Source organism: Sceloporus occidentalis, unplaced genomic scaffold (assembly GCF_023333645.1).
Source record: "Sceloporus occidentalis isolate IW3139 unplaced genomic scaffold, rSceOcc1.0.p SCAF_1, whole genome shotgun sequence".
NCBI lineage: Eukaryota > Metazoa > Chordata > Lepidosauria > Squamata > Phrynosomatidae > Sceloporus > Sceloporus occidentalis.
Window position 1 is genome coordinate 306,596,167 of NW_028316981.1, and position 20,470 is coordinate 306,616,636.

General features: G+C 39.8%; 1 protein-coding gene across 1 annotated transcript in view; it reads left to right on the forward strand.

Moving 5' to 3' along the window:
• Window positions 1-20,470, forward strand: part of LOC149324202 (SMAD family member 7-like) — a 61,420-nt gene that overhangs the window by 13,868 nt on the left and 27,082 nt on the right. Inside the window, exon 3 of the mRNA XM_089497540.1 lies at window positions 3,780-3,854. Coding sequence (XP_089353666.1) covers window positions 3,780-3,854 — 75 coding nt within the window. The remainder of the gene's footprint in view (window positions 1-3,779; window positions 3,855-20,470) is intronic.

Here is a 20,470-nt window from a genome sequence, read left to right on the forward strand (position 1 = left end):
CAAATGGAGACTCATTTGACTGAATGACCTACTGTATACATTAAAAGATACCTGAATGCTGCATGACCACTAGCTTGTGGTACAGAAAAGGTTCTCCTCCCATGTTCCTTCTTGTTGTCTTAATACCTGCTGCAGGGCACCTATATAAGCTGCCACTTGAACCTTGTGATATTCTTTCTCTTATTGTTTATTGAGCCTGCACACCCCATAACTATATAAAGAATTAAAAAGTTACAATTAGTTTATAAGAATATGAAATTATTCCTTAAGTTGCTATAACAATAATACATGAGTTATGGGTAAGGAATTGGTTGCAATAAAGTAACTAGTTTTACAGAGCGACTTCCAGTTCTTGGGTTCTTGGTAATGGGCCATTTGAAGATGAAGCATTTTGACGAAATGCCTCATTACAAAAAAGTTTTTTTAAAAAAAGTTGTTTCCTTAGAAGATAGAAAACACTGTACATTTAGAAAGTGCATAGTATAAAGTATTTCACAAGTAACTCAATTTCCTGTCTGCCCCATTGTTTTCAGTTTGATTAAGTATATCCTGTTAAACTGTATATTCCTGTTCAAGGTTATACTTGACTCTGATAAAATGAGATTACATAGTTGCATACGCACACATACATGCAGTTCTTTCCCTATCAGTTCAGTAGCGAGTTCTTGGACAAACAAAATATAGGGATGGATGGAAAAGGGATGCCTATTAAGTATGTGCCCATCCCTGTCATCTTGTATTCTTGTTGTAAGGCCACATGACCTTACTTTGTATATAGCCAACAGTGCTGATAATTTGCCAGTAAACTGAGGTGTCGTGTACACAGATTGGCTTTGGATTTCCTTTCTTGTTTTCATTTAAAAGGGTTTGCTTATGATTAAGAATCTGGATGCTGAGAACATGTGGCCTTGGAAATTTGCTGTTATTGTTGTGTGCCTTCAAGGTATTTTCAGCTTATGGCGATCCTATGATGAACCTGACATGAGATTTTCTTGGCAAGATTTCTTCAGAGGCAGTTTGCCTTTGCCTTCTGGGGCTAAGAATGTATGACTTGCCCAAAGTCATTCAGCGAGTTTCCATGGCCAAGCAGGGATTTGAACCCTAGTCTCCAGAGTTGTAGTCCAAGGCTCAAACCATTGCACCATGCTGGCTCTCTTGGAAATGTGACTCATACATATTTTGTTGCTGTTCCTCACCGACCCAATCAAACTTCATGTCAGTTAAAAAAAAGAACAATAATTTGTCTCTGAATTTTAGTTGCCAAGATCTTGGAAGAAAATCTCTTCCAAACACTTCAACTTGTCTTCTAGTTGATATAACAAGTGCTTTTTAAACATTTCCAACCCAGTGTTCATGAGTTCCAAGAGGTATCATTTTGGGTCCCTTTAAGATATCCAATTCATGGAGGTTATATTAATAAGTATTATTGTTAATAGGACATAATAAGAGGCTGGTTCTAAGTGCTTTGTTTAATTTAAGCATGATTGTAAGAGCTGAAGAGGTCATATCACAGAAGTCATATAGGTGTGGTGTGTTTGGTACTATTTGCTCTTTTAAAAAGGGTTCTCACCATAATGAATGCTTATCTCTGCAAGGGATATGCTGTTGGCATGGACATATTTTGCCCAGAGACTCAAAATGTTACTTTCTTTGGATTATGGCTCCCAGAACCCCACAGGCAGCAGGACTAGTGACAATGCTGCCTGTGTGATTCTAGGAGAAACGGTCCAAAAAGTAGCTTTTCTCCAACAACAGGATATTGAGAATAAGGCTATTCTGCTTGCCTGCTAAACAGTCATCAATATTAGAATCATAGAGTTGAAAGAAACCGCATGGGCCATCCAGTCCAACCCCCTGCCATTAATAGAGGTGCTGGCAATATTTTTGTGTATAGTTTTATCTGTAAAGAGAATGAGTTAGGTTTTGGCAAGTGTCTGAGAGAGATACTCCATATTTAAGTGTTATATCTCTTTTGAGGTTTTGTACATGAGGTTGCAACTATACATGAGCATGGTGGATTTAATTGAAAATCAGGTAGCCTTGTTTTTCATATGACCAGCTATCTGTTAAATGGTTGGGGAAATTAACTTGTGAACCATAGGAAACCATAGCCCTGAGTCTTCAAGGCCTGAGCAGTGCTACTGGTGACAGGGATTTGTAGGTCTCTCTCACATAGGACCACCATAAGTCAAAGTTGTTGCTAACTGCCATCAAGTTGACTTTGAGCTATGGTGACCTTATGAATGAGAGACCTCCAAGTCACTCTGTCTCAAGTGTTGTAGAGTCAGGGCATTGACCTCCTTGATTCGGTCTATCTGTCTGGAATGTGGTCTTCCTCTTTTAGTACTGCTTTCTACCATACCAAATATCATTGTCTTTTCTAATGAGTTATATCTTCTCATGGTATGACCGGAGTACAACAGTCTCAGTTTAGTCATCCTGGCTTCCAGGGAGAATTCAGGCTTGATCTGTTCAATGACCCATTTATTTGACTTTTAGCAGTCCTCTTTATCCTCAGCACTCTTCTCCACCACCACATTTCAAATGAGTTGATTTTTTTCCTATCAGCTCTGTTCACTGTCAAGCTTTTTCAACTATACATAGAAATTGGAACTACAATGGCATGGACAATCCTAACTTTAGTATTCAATGATACATCATTACACTTCAACCGAAGTTAACTTGACAGCAATTAACAACAACAAAATAAAAATGTGGGATGTGACATTATTGTCAGTTGTGTTTTTAGGCTCAAGGAGAGAAATACTTGAGATACTATCAACACACATGTCAATGAATTTTCACAAGTAACTGTAACAGCCATCAATTATATATGTCTTTAACATGCAGAACAATTGACTTGGATAGGTACTGTTTTTATACACTTGGGAAAGTTATTTTAGTCGAACGTCAACTCCCAGAATCCTTCAGCCAGTATCGTGCCCATGTTGTCTGTGGGCCTCTAGATACTGTGGTCCAAAAAGTACATTTTTCCAGTCAGTTGGTCAGACTGTTTGTCCATTGTTTGCATAGGTGAAGGTAGATCAGTATTATCAGATGTTTAGTAGATCAGTATTAATCCCAAATATGTTGTCATGAGAGGAGTATAACTTAAGTTTTTCTTTTAATTGGCAGAGTGCTTGGGCAGGTATTAAAAAGCATCTTGAAACTGTAGGAAAAGCAAATATTACAACACCCAAAATGCTGGAGGAATAATAGATGGAAGCATTGGTGGAACAAGGGGAAAATATGGATGGATTCCTGTTGAAATAATAAGGAAATAGGAACATTTAAAAAATGGAAAATATTGAAATACCTTTGGCAAAGAGTGTTTCCTCCTTTGTTCTCCTTCACTCAACTCACTGCCTCACTTCATCTCAGTAATGGAGCAATTCAAACTCCTTTTTGATTTTGATCTACATGGAGCTTAGGCATGGCAAACTGGGTTTTAGTAATCAGTGACTACCAGGAAAACAAAGTCAACCCACAAAAGAAAAGGTGGGAGTGGGGCAGAGAAGATGTTTCCAGCCAGTCTGTGATTGTGTGCTCATTGACTAATGTGATTAAATGGCAGAGTGGAGCCTAGACAAGGGTGATGAGTTAGGGTGGATGTACCATGAAGAATTGTGCTGTCTCTGTGCAGACAATTAGTAATAACTTCCTACTAAACCCTGCGGAATGTGCTTCATTTGGCTGGAGACATTGTTTGCAGTGAGCTAATTTTTTTTAAGTGGTACATTATGCTTATTTCTTAATTCATTTCCCCTTTTCTGTTGCAGCAAGTTGTCCAGACTCTGTGCCTTCCTCCACTGAAACAGGAGGAACTAATTATCTAGCCCCTGGGGGGCTTTCAGGTAAGAAACAGGCTTTCATTTGGATCCATGCTGCTGTACATTTTCAGTACTTTTAATAAATCTAGCTCCGGTTCTGTAGATTTCTGTCCTTGTGCATGGATGCTGGCTAGGGGATTCTGGGAGTTGTCATCCAAAAAGGAAACTGTGCCAGACTCTGGAGTTTTAGATTGTTATAGTTTAAGTGGCATCCTAGCAGAGGATTAATTTCTGCTTTTGTAAACTGGTGAGGTAGATGATAATTAGTCCTGTTTTCCTCCTAAGAATGAGAACCTTTGGATTCACAGATGTTAGGAATTATCAGAAACTCATTTGTCTGAAGATGTTCAGTGGATGATGGAACTCATTTTGGTTTGAAGATGAATTGATTAGTTCCAACTAGAATTAGATGCACTGAGTAAATTGTTGAATGGTGAATCTCATAAATATATCCCATTGATTTGTGACTGGGATTATCAATAGTATTCAGGCCATTAGCTTTAATAGTACACTGAAGGGGAAGGAATCTGGACCTTGTCAAAAACCCTGCATCAGTTTCTTTTCCATAGTAAACACAGACCTCTATGTGTGCTTGTTGTCCAAAAACTCTCTGTTCAGTTACCACAGAAAGCTATAATTGGGCACAATTATTTCACACTGCTTTGAGTTGGCACTTGATCTGGGCTCAGGACTGAATAGTGATTTCATATTTAGCAATCTGACTATTCCATTGCTAGATGTCCATGTGGCAAGCAAAGCTAGGAAAATGCAGGGCAGCTATTGCCTTGCGTTTTCCTACATTTGCTTGCCACCAGATATTAAAGATTTTGCTGATGTTAGCTGTCAACTGGGTGGCCAGAATCCCTTTGAGATTATACATGTTTGTGTTTTGTTTAGTGTGGCCTGTCTCTTTTCAGTCCAGTGCTGTCTGAGACCTGATTTTTCCAGGCATCAATAGTATGAAGTTGTCTCTTGTCTGCACTTCTGGAGTAACAAGCCTCTATCCATCCTCTATTGTTAAGAACTGGTTGTGATTGTAGACAGAGACTACCAGTAGACTAGCAGTTCCTTTCCAGCAGTTAGCTGAGGGCATTGTCTGCCTATGTGATTTATGCAGCGAGAGCTAAATTATATACTGTCCACTGCAGGGGTGTGCCGGAGCAGGCTCCTGCTTTTTGCAAGGTTGCAAGTTCAGGCTGGTTTTGGTGATTAAGGTGGGGTGTAAGACATTTTGGTAGCTCACAGCCTCGCAAATGTTTGTGTCTAGGATTGGCTGGGTCTCTGGGGATGGGTCGAAAGACAACATCTTGAGGCCTAGCTCTCTGAGGAAAAAGCAGTAGAGGGTCTGGTTTGGAGACCTGTTCACCTCTTAACATGCTTCAAACGTTGCTGGCTGCAACCTTGCACAGAATCCAGCCTTAGTGAGTTGATTTTAACCAGAAGGAGGCCACTTTTTAAACCCACATTTTGCCTTTTCTTTACGTGAGGCCCTGCCTCATGAGATGCCTAGTGAATCCCCTAATTTTTTTGTTTTTGCCTGATTCCCTGCCTGAAAAAAAAAAGCCTATCTGAGCTTGTGTACCTTCTGTAAGATAACTTTCCTTTGCCAAAGAGTACTGGCCTGATTGATGATTTGTGGAGCTGTTGTGCTCCATTCATTAGCCTACAACTGAAACATCAGAAATATGTCATCTCTTTTCCTCTAAGTGTGTGTGTGCTGGCATATGCCTGCCTGCTTTTCTCTCCAGGAATTGCATTCAGCATGGTTATATTTAAGTGAGTCCTTGTTTGCTTTCCTTTTAGTGTAATATATTCCCTGCCTGTGTCATTTGAGAGGGGAGTATTCTGTTTGTTCAAAGGGCCCTAATGAGAGTTAATCAAATGAGCAGGAGGAGGTGGAAGGGAGGGGACGACCAGTTCAGGATCTTCTTTTCTTTTAATTTTGAAAAGCAAATTGTAGCTCTGGCGTTCCAGGGTTGCCTGCTTCTTGGAAAGCCAACTTTAGGGATGATTTAAAAACTGGCAAAAGTGGCAAAATGACAGGAAAGAATAAGAATAACACGATAATACTGTTAGGTGGCTTAAAGAAGAAGAAGAAGAAAAAGCCCTGAAGTCTGCAAAAGGGTGGGGTTGAGTTCCGCAGGATACCACATGAAATAAGCAAAAGGAAGTACTAGCTTTTAAAGGGAGGCTCTTTTTGAAACGCTGTGTATTGATAGCATCTTGGTCTGTCTGGCCCGCTGCAGAAGGAGAGGGAAGGGGAGAGAGGTGAGGGTTTAGAGCTGTGCAGGAAATAACATCATTTGCTTGGTGGAATGCTTTCTTAAGGGGCTCTCTTAAGTTAACACAGAAAGGATTGGTAAAAGGTGCTTTCTCAAGCATTTAAACCCTCATCAAAGTAGGTCTAAAATTCTGGTTTGTGTTTGTATTTTGAGGACAGAGTATTTGTGCAGGTAAGTTTAGAGCCTTAAAATGCTGGATAGTTTTTTTTTTAAGTGAATCTTTAAAAACATATTTTTAAATTATTTTTACTGTGCTCTCTGTAGATATTTAGTTTAATGAGGGAGAAGTGGGAGAGTGTTTCAACTCACAGAGGAAAGGGTGACATAATAGCTGCGTAAGCTCTGAAACAAAAGCTGAAATATTGCCATGTGAAGGAGCATTTGTTCTGGATTCTGCTTGATTTATTAACTTCATTGCAAACGTAGAAGTGTGGCTCTGAAAATTCACTAGTAGCTAGAGAGACTAGAGTCAGAAAGGAAACAGGGGAGTACTATATGACCATACTGAACTAGTTTTAAAGTCCCATTGATATCAGCGGCAGAGATTTTAGCACATCTACATCTCACCCATTGAAAATGTTAGGACTTGAAAGTATTTAATGCTGGTTGGATGCTGCCCAGTGTTTGTAGCAGTTCTCCAAAGCTAACTTTCTCTTCTCTTTACACACTTGAGATAGGCTGCTGGAGAGTGTATTTGAACAAGACTTTTAATGAGCTGTCATCAGGGGCATTCAGGGTGCCTTTTATCTGTTGTAATAACTTATCTAAGTTTAAATAGGGGACAGTTCATAGAAAAGTATACACAATGCTTCCTTTTTGTTTTCCCCTTTCATACAGTTATTTCAAGATAGGTGGGTAGCCCTCTTAACATTATCCCAAGAAGTTGTGAGATTGATGTTATCAACCTTTGAGATAGGAAGGCTAGCTTTCAGAGCTTTTCACTGACATGAGACATTGCTTCCAAATTGTTTTCCTGAGAAATAAAGCTGTTATCCAGTACAAACAAGCCTTCACCTTTGGGATGGAATAAAGACAGTTCATGCACAAGTCTTCTAAAGGATCTGAAGACAAACAAAGATAAAGAAGCTCCTTTTTACAGTTTTTAAATATCTGCCCAGCCTCCCTTTTCCTCCTTGTTCCCTGTCTAGTTGAAGTTTCTTTGAAGCATCAGTATTGGGAGAATGGTGAAGGAAGGCTAGAGGAACACAGATTTTTACTGTTGGTTACAGCAGCAGGTCTGCAACAAACAATGCAATAAAGAAGTCAAAAGCTTTCATGGGCGGCATCCATAGTTTTTTGTGGATTTTTCAGGCTATGCGGCCATGTTCTAGAAGAGTTTCTTCTTGACGTTTTGCCAGCATCTGTGGCTGGCATCAAGATTCAGTGGGATGGAGCCATGGCAGTTGAAGTGATGTCAGACTGCACTATTTCTACTGTGTAGATGCATTCCATGGTCACTGGGAGATTCTGGAAGTTGTAGTTCAAAGCTAGAAGCTTGTTGAGATCTAGTATAAGATGCCACTGCACCAGTGTAACTCTGTAGGTTTGCTCAGAGGCAGTATTGCTCTGAATATCAGACTTACTATTATTATTATTATTATTATTATTATATTTATTTATGTGCCTCTCTTTTCCTAGAACTGGGGCCCAGAGCGGCTCACAACACTGAAAGAACAATACAGTTAAAAACACAGAAAAGTGATACATTAAAGAGGAATTAAATTGTTACAATATTAAAATAGATTACTTATTAAAAATAAAAATGCAGTTAAAAAGATAAAATTTTAAAACACTTAAAATGATACAACACCTTAAGCTGGTCATTTAAGAAGATTCTGTTTTAAAAAGCCTGCCTGCATAAGAAGGTTTTAACCTGCCGGCAGAAGGCCAGTGAGGAGGGGGCCATTCTGGTCTCCCCGGGAAGTGAAGTTCACAGTTCAGGGGCAGCCACCGAGAAGGCACTCTCTTGCATCCCCACCAACTGTACTTATGATGGTGGTGGGATGAAGAGAAGGGCTGCTCTAGAGGATCTCAGGGCCTGGGGCCGGCCCTTAGAGGGAGATACGGTCTGCCAAACAGCCCGGACCTGAGTCATATAAGGCTTTATAGGTCATAACCAGCACTTTGGTATATGTGTCAAGTTGTCTGGGGGGAAGAAGGATGGCTTCTTGATACCTTCTTGGAATGTGTTTCTTTGTTGTGTGTCATGTGAAAAGGACATTAGTATGTAGCTTTAGTAGATATATACTCTCTCTTTGTGTATAGTGTCTATCTGTTAGTCATATTGAATTGGGTCCAAGCTTCCTGATCCTTAGGCAAGGCCCACTGAAAGCAGCAGACCTAAGTTAGCCATGACTAAATTAAGTCTTGTTTTCATCAAGTCTGCCCTGAATATGACAGACTACATCCTACCCAGTGTTTTGAAGTGGCCTTTATAAAAGCGCATGGCTCTGTTGTGCCCTTGATGTCGTTTCTTTTCTTTTTTTTCTTTTTCATTTTTCTAGTAGTGGCTTGTAGCCACCCTTGAAACCCATTTTGGGAGAAAGGCGGGATATAAATCCAATAAATAAAATAAACAATAGCCTTACTTATCTGCACACCATTTTCACTTAACAATGCAGCATGAACTCCACACTTGTCATTGACTTAAAAAAATGTTGTCCCAACAATGAAACATTTCTGGCTCTGTGTAATTAATGTCTATTTCTAATGAGTACTATGCACTGAAAGCTATGGCTGGGGAAACAAAAGGTTTTTCATTGCGTGAAGCAATTCGTGGGGAGTAAAAGAGCCACCAAGTATTTGGAACTATGGCCATTTTTCCTCCTGTGTCCTCTGTTGCTAGAGAAAAGGGGTGTTTTGGTGTTAAGAGGGTTATCTTTAAAGCAGAGGAAAGGGGAAACAAAAGCAATGGAAAGGAAAGCTGTGCAGAAGGCCAAGTGTGTATGAGAGAATGAAAAGGAATGAATATGTGTGTGCGCGAGTGCTTGGGTGCATAACTTGCCTGAAGAATGCAGAGAGGGGCCTGGTGTGTTTTCTTTAAGGAATGCATATTAGAGCTACAAAAACTATTTCTCGTTCTGCTTCATGTGGCTGAAAGTACTCTCCCTGGTGAATGACGAAGGTGTGGGGATAGCTTTGCCCAGAGGATGTGGGAGGGTGACCAGCATGGAATGATGAGAGAAGTACATGGAGAGAAAAAGGGAGGGAATGAGAGAGAGAGAGAGAGAGAGAGATGCTGCCCAAGTGTTTCCCCCCCTTGAAAATAACCAATCTGAGTCTTTCTTTCACTTGCTCTGTTTGCTGTTTTTCTTCCTGGCTTGGTTGGAGTTGCGGTGGTTCCAGCTAATGAATGAGGCTCAGTTCAGGGTGGGAGGAAGGCTGGGAGCCTGGAGCCAGTGACTTGATTCTTTTGGCAAGGGAAGAAAAAGAGAGAGCGAGAGAAGGAGGGAGGGAAAGAAAGAAAGGGGGGAATATGTGAAAACTTAATCCTGTGGGGGTCCTCACAAAGGAACTGGTTCCACCAAAGATGACCTTTAATTCACTTGGTGCTGTCCGTTCATGTCCTATGTGGCATTTCAGAGGGGGGAGAGAAAGAAAGGGGGGAAAAGATGGAAGGGTAAAGATCTTCCAAGGGAGGAGGGAAGGAACCTGGGCTGAGGAGCCAAATTGCATTTCTAGTTTAACTATGTTTTTTTAAAAGGAGGATCTTCCCAAAGGTTAAAACCTCAACAGCGAAACCCAGGGAGTAAACATGTGGCTTGGATCTATTTTTTTTTCCTCCTTGCATCTCAGTTAATCCTCTTTCTCTTGAGGTAAAATAACTCCCTGGTTGTGTCTTGCTCTTTTTTCCTCCTCCTCCTCCTAAATTTGTTTTTTCCCCCATCACCTTTAGTGCCTCTGCCTCCCACCCTGTTAATTTGTTGCCTGCTTTCTGTCTTCTGGAAACAAAGAATAAGGGACTGTTATTGTGGCCTTTAGGACAGAAATAAGTTGGGGGTTGACACAAAGATCTGAGTTCTTTGTACTATGTGAAAGAAAGGCACCAGTTCTGCTTAAAGGAGCCACCCTACGGTCTTTGTTTTGAAACTCATAACCAAACATAATGAAGGCCACGAGACCCAATCTAATAATGGAAATGAAACTGAGACAGTGTCACTTGGGTATGGTCATTGGTGCCAGAACTAGATTTTGGTCCCACTGGTTCTGAGTAGGAATATATTGTTACAATATATTTTGATTTTGCTATTCTTTACCTAAAAGATATATGTATTGTGAAAAGCTGTTTATTTGTGCCCTTCCCCTTCCTTAACCGAGACAGTAGCCAAAAAATTAGGCTGCAAGAAGTCTGTTTTGAGTGCCAGGGTCTCATTTTGAACTTATTCCAGCACTTTCACCTTGGATCTGGCTGGAGACTTGTGAGTGTACCTTATTTTTTGACTGCAGGCCCTGTAGTGTGTTGGTAGTTAAACCTGAGTAAATAAATCTAAGCTCTTGACATAACTTCAGTACATTTGGGTTGTTTTTGTTAACTGCCTTGTACCTTCCTGGTAGTATGTTAACCACCTCTCTATTGTGCTTGGAGAACAAAGATGGAGATTTGTCTTCATCTGTCTTGATACCAGCATTTCAGTGGTGTGCTCCATTCTATTCTGATCACACTGCAGGCTTTTCTAGACAAAATTATCTTAACACCTGTTTCAACTGTGTAGAGTTGTGTTGAATATTTTCAAGTTTTCATCCATAAGCAGAAATTTCTTATTTTTATTTTGGTACAGTTCCTGCTCCTAAAAAAATTCTTAAGACAGGCACACTCATCCCCTCCCCATTCACTGGTGTTAGGTGCAGTGAATGTGGAAAAACTGCAAATAAGACAGGATAGTTTATCAGACAAGGGAAATTGGAAGTATAATCCAATGGCAATCTGAACGCAATCATGGGGTTTAACGTTATTGCGTGATAACCCACTACACACAAATTCGGGCAATGAGAAGTTAGTCGGAGCGCAATCATGGGGTTTCACATTATTGTGTGATAGACTGCCACACGCAAATTTGGGCAATGGCAAGCTATTTTTGGGCAATGGGGAGCCAGTTCAAATGCAATGAGCATTCACATAATTTTGCTAAACTAGCGAATTCACGTGAATGCGTTCTAGCCCCACTTTCTTTTCATTTGAAATTAAGAGAAATTCCTCACGTGTGATAAACTCCAAAGACTGTTTTTTTACCTGACAGAACACCTCTCTAGGAATTTCTAGGTCCTCCAGTGCAACTCTGTGGTTAACATCTGCCAGACATTGACCATAGAATTGCACTGGAGGAGCTACAAATGCCTAGTGGAGTGTTCTCTCTAGGAGTCTCTAGGTCCTTCAGTGCAACTTTTGGTTAAAGTTGACCATAAAGTTGCACTGGAGGACCTAGATATTCCTAGAGAGAACATATTAATAAAATCCATGAATAATCAAATCCGCTAAAGTCAAAGCTGCAAACCTGGAGGGACAGGTATATTCACATCTTTTTTTAAAAAGAAAAACTTGTTTAGCTTAATTTCATCTGGTGGCTGCTTTTTCTTCAGGGCCATTTAATCCCCTGGCTATGATATCTCCTAGTCATGTCTAGGTTGGTACATGAACAATCATACTCAGACTGGGAACATGTGATGAACATAATGATGTTAGGTAGCCAGTCTGCTGCCACACTGCAGAATTTATGCAGTTTGATATTGCTTTAACTGCCATGGCTTCATCCTATATAATCCTGGGATGTGTAGTTTGTTGTGACACGAGAGCTTTCTGACAATGAAGGCTAAATATCTCATGAAACTACAGATACCACAGTTCCATAGCATTGAGCCATGGCAGTTAAAGCGGTGTCAAACCCCAAAGTAAGACAAACAAGGGAAGCTAAGTGAGGTCAGTAAAAATGGATAAGCAAACATTTTCAGAAAGGATGCTGAAAAATCACTGAAAAATAATTAAAAAAAGTTTTTAGCACTGCCAAACATGTTTTGTGGAAAACTCTGGTTCTGGCTCACCACTTGTTTATATCAACAGGCGTTTTCAGCTTTAAAAAAACCCGGTCATATCCTTTCCATTCCTGACTTCTTACCTACTTTATTTTTAAGATGGATATGAGCTGTCCAACTCACTAGCCACAATGTGGAGATGCTTGACAATCACTTAAAATAGGCCTTGTTTTACTGCATACATACAATTTCATCCTTTATTACCAAAGCTCTGAAGTTCAGGCAGAGGACCGCCATTTCATTATGAAATAGCAAACAATTCTGGAATGTTTTAGGAAAGTACAGAATCTTGTCACAAGATGTATGGAGTGCTTTACCTTGTTGGTGGCCTCTATTATTTTTCTTTCAGTGTTTGTTTTACCAAATTTGCCTGAGAGTGAAGATTGCTGCAAACCCATAGTTGCAGAGCGAGTAGCATGATAAATCTCAGTTACATTCTTTCCTCACCTGTGTGAGAGAAGTGTATTTCATTTACAGTCCTATTTATTATCTTCCATTTGACTTCTCTGTGTAACAGCAAGCGTCTGTGTTGAAATAAACAATTGGTGATGTCCTCCTCTCTTCAATTTCTTTATTCAACATTTATTTAAATATACCATATGGAACATAAATGCTTCTCTTTCTCTCTCTTTCCCCTCCCTCTCTCCTTGCCCTGTATGGTATGCTGTCTTATTACTTGAATTAAAAAGAGGCTAGTTATACAGAGCATTAGCTTGTACTTACGCCCTATTAAATGGCTTACCTAAAAACTCAGGTCTGTCCGCAAAAGGACAAGGTTATCAGGGGTTAACACTAAGAGTCTTTGAAGTGAAGCAGGCCGCCTGCCAGACTAGCAGGAGCATTGCAGTTCCCCTCACACATCATCTGACCATAGCAATATGTAGCCAAGCCAGCAAAGTGAGGAGAGACTGACTCTTGGCAAGCCATCTCGTGTAGTTTTTGGCCTCTGACACTTCATTCTAGCTCCTCTCTCCCCCATCTCTCCCTCTCCCTCTCTCAGGCTTTTTCTTCCATAAGAAGGAAAGCAACTTTTCAGACGTTTGCAAAATTGGAAGGCGTCAGTAGACAACATTTTGGTTCTGGAGCTTTTTGTGAACAGTCATCAGATTTGCTTACACTAAGGTAGCTTTCACTGGGACTGGTAGAGGAAAGGTTGTTTAAGACCTATAGTCTAGCTGAGTAGCAATTGATAGCAAGGTAAACAGCCTTTTTACATTTTTTTCAAAACTTTAAGACAAATAACTTGTATTTTGTGTATTTCAGTAGAATGATTTTAAAATTATTCTCATTTTCCATCATACTTTTTGGATTTTTAGCAGCAACCCAGATCTTTGGAATAGCGGTATATAAATAAAACAAATTATTATTATTATTATTAATTAATCCACATAGACTCTTTTTGGTTTTTTCTCCACTCCATTGCAGGGCACTATATCAAAAGTGTATTTTTGGCCCAGTTTAGGTAAACTAGTTGTGACCAATGGCCCAATGTTGTACATATTTGTATAGAAGTAAAATCCATTGCTTTAGCAGTCCTTATTCCTATGAACATAGGAGTCATCTTTTTTTTAATGTTTGAGTGGCAAAGGGTTTAACATTTATTGATTGAACAAGTAACCTGTTTCATTCTCTTTTAAAAGTTATTTTTGGCAAGTCTTTTAGAAGTTTAGGAATCTTTCATGTTATGTACCATTCTCTTACACAACCTACAAGATTTGAATGGTGAGTGAACAGCATACATGCTGATGGAGATGGGTGAGAGTGGAAAGTAAAGAACTGATGCTGCAGATCAGTGGCAAAATTTAATTGCACAGCGGATGAAGTACTGTGATTTGGGACAGCAATTGCAAATCTGGCACTTGAAAAATATGTTGGATTACAAATTCTACCATCCCCTGCTAACATTCAAATTATAGATTGTACACACTTGGAAAACACAAGGCTAGGGAAGGCAGCTTAATCTCAAAAGAGGACTTTTGAAGGTGCCAACAACAAAATATGTCACGGAAAGTGTTAACCAAAGTGTTATATGCCATTTTCTGTCAATCCTATGATTACTAGCTCAGTAACAACATGCATGTTAAATGTAACTTGCAACATTAAAACAAATCAGTTCAAATTTCAGGTTTGTTGATTAATGGAACATCTTGACCTTTTGCTACTGATATTCCAGCCTCCGGATGGTAGTCTAAATGCCATTGAAACCAGTAGAAGTTAATTGTAACCGCTGGAAGTCTAGGTGCTTTTGGTGAAACTTAGTCATGACTAAATGCAGTTGGATCACAGCCATTAATAATAAAAGCCAACAGTTTGTGAGCCTTTTTTGATGCTGATTGTGGTGGGAAGGAGAAGGAAGGCATGCTCTTTATCAGACACAGCTCTTATGAGTTGTTTTTCTAATATTTTTTTCTTTACTGCCTGCTGCATTCTCCTGACAGTTTTAATTTTTTCAAGAATGTTTTTAAGTGTTTGTATAGTTTTCAAATATCATCCCCCCTCCCCTTGGTATAAAAAAATACAGACCCACCAAATGTAAAGAAGTATGGTTTAAAGGTCTAGTCTTTCCCTAATAGCGTGAGTATGACTTTATTTATGTCTCTGCCTGCTAAATAAAATTTACCCAAAGGAAGTGGTGAGAACTTCATCACGTGAGACAGTTTACCTCTACATGTAAGGGCTGGCAATTGAGCTAGATGGATAACTTTAAATAGGTGCGGTTGGAGAGAACAGCTCGTGAGTTTGCATAGGAGAGCTAAAACAAGTCTCCATGTTAGGAAATCCTTCTGTCTCTGCACAGCACCTCAAATGCCCCACCGCAAACACTTTCCATTCCTTACTTTACTGTTCCTGCAAGATAACAGTGGTAGTGTTGGGTCTAGTTCATATACTTATTCAGACAGTAAATGAGTGGTAGAGGGAGTGGGTGTCTTCCTTACGTCCTCCATTGGATATTTGTGCTAGGGATATTCTTTGCTCTTTTCAGGGTTAATAACTGGATGGCTTCATGCATGGACCTCCATGTGAGATGCCTTGATGTGTGAATTCACCCATAGATATTTGGCAGAAATAAACCCCATGATAGAAGGGTTGCCTTAGGGTCAATGACTTGAAGGCACAGAACAATAAAAGACTGCACTAGGGCTTAGCCACTGTTCCCTTAAAGGAAGGGAGCCTTTGGCAGAAGTTGAAAATCTACTCAGTGTCTCAACACAGATCCAAGAATTCATATGCTATAGTATTGTCGTTATCATTTAATAAGCCATATTTCTAAATTGGGTTTTAATTAACTTGGGTGTAGTGCCCTCAGTCTTCCCTGTTATGGTGGATACAAGAACAAGGATGCTAGGACCTTTCACTGTACTTTTATAACACTATGACTGCACTGTAATTGTTATGACTGCATTCTATGGAATTCTATTTTTTGTACTTCTGGGACCTCTAGTACACCGCCAAATTACAAAGCCCAGGATTCCATAGGATTTCACCCATGACAATTAAAGTGGGATCACAGTGCTAGAATTGTATATTATGAAAGCTCCCAGGGATGCTGGTGACTGACCTACCTGGAGATTGATGAACATATAACTGCTTGTGTTTCAGTTCTAGAGAGAAGCAGATGGGAGAAGGCTCTGACAGAAAACCCCACATTTTAAGCACCACTGACCATGAAACTCCTCTCTAAATTATTTGAAGGCTGCATTTTTAGCACCTTTTAGATACTGCCTTCTGTTAGTGAATTGCCCCTACAATGTGACATTTGGAAGCCATTTTGTTTTTGTTTTACTCTATTTAATGTATCACAACAAGAAAGCTTAGTTACTTCTTTCATTAAAAGTCTAAATACTTGGCTATGTGGGATTAATTTCTCCCCTGGATTCCCACCCATACACCCTTTGTTAGATTTTATAACAATTTTCCATATCATTGTTCAAATGTATTGCTATTGAACAATAAGTTAAATTGCAGAGAATGGTTCAAAGGTCAATAATAAAAGGAATAATGATCTCTTTACCTTCTTGTCCATACAAAATACGATTGCTTATAAAGACTAGCTGTTCCAGGGGTGTTGCAATTAACCACATGCTCTTTTTCATACAGTCACAGAAACCATGGGAGGCACAGAATTTACTGGGGAGAACACAGCCACATTTTGCTGCGTAAACTCAGCCTCATGTATCTGTTCATCCAAGGCATTCAAAACTGATGAGGATTTCTTGGCAAGGGTGGCTGTGCAACACTTTTCTTTCAGCAATCTATAGGCAGCTATTATCCCTGTCCTTCAGAGGATACCTCGGGTTGTCACTCCTCTTTTCAGCAAGTATTTCCTATTGCTGTGTGTGTTCCCTTAGAAGGATGTACCATGCTCCTGGATTGTCCACAATTTTACTCTTAACTAGGAGTTAGGGTGATTGTGAAGAGTTGCAGCTGCCTGACCTTTCATCCTCCTGACCAAATATGTGCGCTTTGACCACAGCCTTATCAGACAGTGTGATTTCCAAAAAAGAAAGGATGAAAGTGGAATTTCCTTCTGGTGCAGTTTTATGGTGACCTCTGACTGAGCCCTGTAAAAGAAGATGACAGCAGACCAGTCAGAGGTCACTGCCAGCAAGTACCATCTTTTTCAGCAGGAGTGAATGACCCAGGCAACCAGAAGCAACCTGGCAGTCTGCCTAGTATCACAAAGTAAGCTTCCTATCCAGTTTATTTTCAGCCCAGTGGTATTATTAAGTGCACTTCACACAGCCTTAGTTCCAATTGTATCACACAGAGAAAGTAAAGTTCATGTCTACCTCCTTAACTTTTTGCCCAAATACCTTGTCATCCTAATAGTCATTTACTGTTTTGTTTTGTTTTTTGCAGAGTTTGTTTTAATGGACTTTGTAACTGGAAGATGATCTTCCCTTGTTAAGGAGTTGTGTAGTTATAAGCAAGAATGTGGGCTGATGCTGTTTCAGGACGCTGACAAAATGGTGGGAACTGGAAATGCTTGGCAGCTCTCAGGATTTTCTAGCCCTTGGCTTTTAATTAGCTCTCTTTACCAACATTAAAGTCTTGGGTGTATTCTTAAATTTTGTTTGTTGTTAAGCTGGAAAGAATGGCTAGGCAATTTAAGCGTCAAGCCAATGTGTCTTCAGAAAGGCTACATTTTTCTGTAATGTTTGTTAAATGGGATTTCCTCTTTCATTCCCCTTATTTCTTTCTGCTGTGTTTTCCGCACCCTCCAACTACAGTGGTACCCCGGGATACGAATTGCTCGCGTTACGAAATTTCCGGGGTACGAAAAAGTTAGATAGGAAAAAACTGTTCCGGGTTACGAATATTTTTTCGGGTTACGAAATTTTTTTCGGCGCGAAATTCAAATCTGAAAGCGCGGCTAGCGGGCGGCTAGCGGCTTTCCAGCGCCTTTTCGGGTTGTGAAATTTATCGGGTTACGAACGGCGCCGCGGAACGAATTAATTTCGTAACCCGAGGTAGCACTGTATATTCAGTTTGTATAACTGAGAAGGTTTGGCTCTTTACATATTGACCTTATATCTTTTCCTTACCTCTGACAGCAACAAGCTCTTCAAAATTCTGGCCTTTTACAGAGTGATATAAAATCTGTAAAGTTACGTGCCCCTTAGCTTATAGAATAAAATGCACAACTTCACCTTTCCTAATTAGTTATTCTTTAACTCATCTCAGCCAGATGTTTAATTGTTCCAGCCAAGGCTTAAGGTCATGAGTTACTTATGCCTTTGTGTGAGGAGTATGGTGTGCCTTTCTCCCTTCTACTAGTCACCAGCTGCATGCATGATGTATTGATTTACTTTATTTATATCCCACCTTTCTCCCAAAACAGGGAAGTGGTTTGAAAGATGGCAACAGAAATTATATTTCAGGTTTGGTTTTTTAAATTATGACCAGTTGCAGAATAGACCAGGAACAAAAGAGTTATTAGAAGCAACTGTGGGATACGGGTCTCATTCACATGTATCAGTAACTAGGACAAGGATGCATTGTTATTTTTGTTATTGTGTGCCTTCAAGTCATTTCTGACTTATGGCAACCCTAAGGGTATATCATGGGTTTTTTTTTTACAAGATCTGTTCAGAGGGAGTTTTGTTCCTGCCTTCCTCAGAGGTTGAGAGAGAGTGATTTCCCCAAGGCCATCCAGTGGGTTTTCATACCCGAGTGGGAGTTTGAACTCTGTTTTCCCCTTGCAGAGTCATCTAAAAAGTGCAACTGCTTGTGTAACAGCATTTATACTAGCAGAGGTCACCAACAAGATTCCAGCCATGATAATCTTCTTTGCAAGCCTCAGGTAATCTTCAGACTTCCATATTTTTTCTTGCAAGCAAAGCACTACAACCCTTAAAAAATACCCAAGGAAGTATTTTTACACAGAGGTGTGAAAACAAAAGCAGTGGAATATAAGATGGAGTCATATTTATTTTTCATGATTAAAAAACTGTGCAGGGTACAATTGGCATCATTGTGACAGTGTGCAGGAGATGAATAGGATGTGTTCATAATAAGTAATAGTCAAAATACATAATGGTAACTTTCACCTTATTTTTAACAGGAAGCGATTGAAACATAATAGGATATTGCATCATTGCGTTATGAGAAAAGAAAAAAAGCCAAGGAAAAGGTCAAAGGAAAGGAAGGAAAAACATGTTATTAGCAAAATAAAAGGGAAAGGAGGCCTGTGAAGGCCTTTTTCCCCTTCTAGAAATCACATTTATGTTCTTGTGGACCTAATTTCCAGAGAGGGAGGGAGAGCAAGAGACTGTTTGAGTGCTTGATTTTTATTATTTGAAAAAATATTTGAGTAGCAGGGTCACCTTTACTTAAATGTTACTCGCCGCCTCCTGTCTCAGTTTACTGAAGAATCTTTTCATGATTTTTCTCTCAGTTTCTTTCCCTAAAGGGAAGGCAAAGAGATTTTTGGCTAGAAAGCTAATTTTGGTTTTGGCTGCTCAGGCTTTAAAATGCAGTCCCCACCCAGTGTTATTATCTAGGTTTTAACTTGGGGTGGTAGAAAAGCAAGGAGGGGAGGGAAGACTTTGTAAAAATTGCCTCAGCAATTCCTTACCCTTTTAACCTTGCTACACAGAGAAAATATATATACATCTGTTTTGTTTCCCCCTTGAACACTACTGGGTATGCTTTTGTGCCTCAAAAACATTAAAACTACCAGCCCCCTTTTCAGGAATTTCCTTTGAAAGCCTCTTCATTATCTCCCTGTGCATTAGCCAGAACAAAAAAAGGAAGCAACATTTATGGCTGTCTTGGTAGATCTGGCTTGAATATTATTGTTAAAGAACTGGGGCAGTTAAACCCTTTCTTTAAGAGGCAATTTTCATATAATTGCCTCCCAAGGGATCTGACAGCATCCTAACTTCAGTCATGGAACTTCTGACCTTGATCCTAAATCATCTTTTTGTAGGCTTCTCTTGCATAATCAGGTATAAAGGTGAATATAGTTACATCATCAATTAAGCAGGGCAACCTATGGGATTTTTGTTGGACTTTGAAATGTTCTAGCATTTAGGTTTGGTTTGGGTTTTTCCCCCCAGATAAGTTTGGATTATGAGGAATATGCGTGAAGGGATGTGAAATGTAGGTCTTTCAAATATTGTTGGACTGCAGTTTCTATCACTCCTTCTCACTGGCTGTGCTGCTAGGGCTGATAATTATCACTGCTTAGAAATATGGTTGCAGAAGTGCCAAGGAACCAGCAGCAGTAAAAATAAGCCCCAACTGTTGTTGTTTTTTAATCTGATAAGCATAAAAAAATCAAAATGTTTTTTCTGGCTGAGATGGACCCAGCCATACATCGATCCCAGTATTCTGTCTCCAGCAGTGGCCAGACAGATGAATGAATTGCAGAAGGTCACAGGCTGGCCATTATGGAGATATTAAACAGTTTTTTTCCAGGAAGTTGGGGATCTACTGCCCCTCAGCACATTTCATAATTCCAAAGTCAAAACATTTTATATTGGTGCTAAAGCCCATTTTGCAGCAGACTGCTTTAGAATAAGAATTGTGATGAATACAGTCAGCAGCGTGTCCTTCAACTACAAGTTTGTCTGGTGACATGCTCTTGGGAATGATATGCAAATTGCAGTTTAATTTCATGCAGTTACTTCATGCAAATTAGCTTAGGCCATTTGGCTCATCATGTAATTCCAGTGTGGCCTTCAGTACTAGACAAATTGCCCACTTCTGGATAGATGTGGTTGGCAGAAGCCCACAAGTGAAGAGACAAAAGAATGCAGAGAGGCGCTGGGCGGTGGGTTGTTTTTGGTATCAAAAGCATCATCGTCCTTCTTTTTGCTGGGCCTA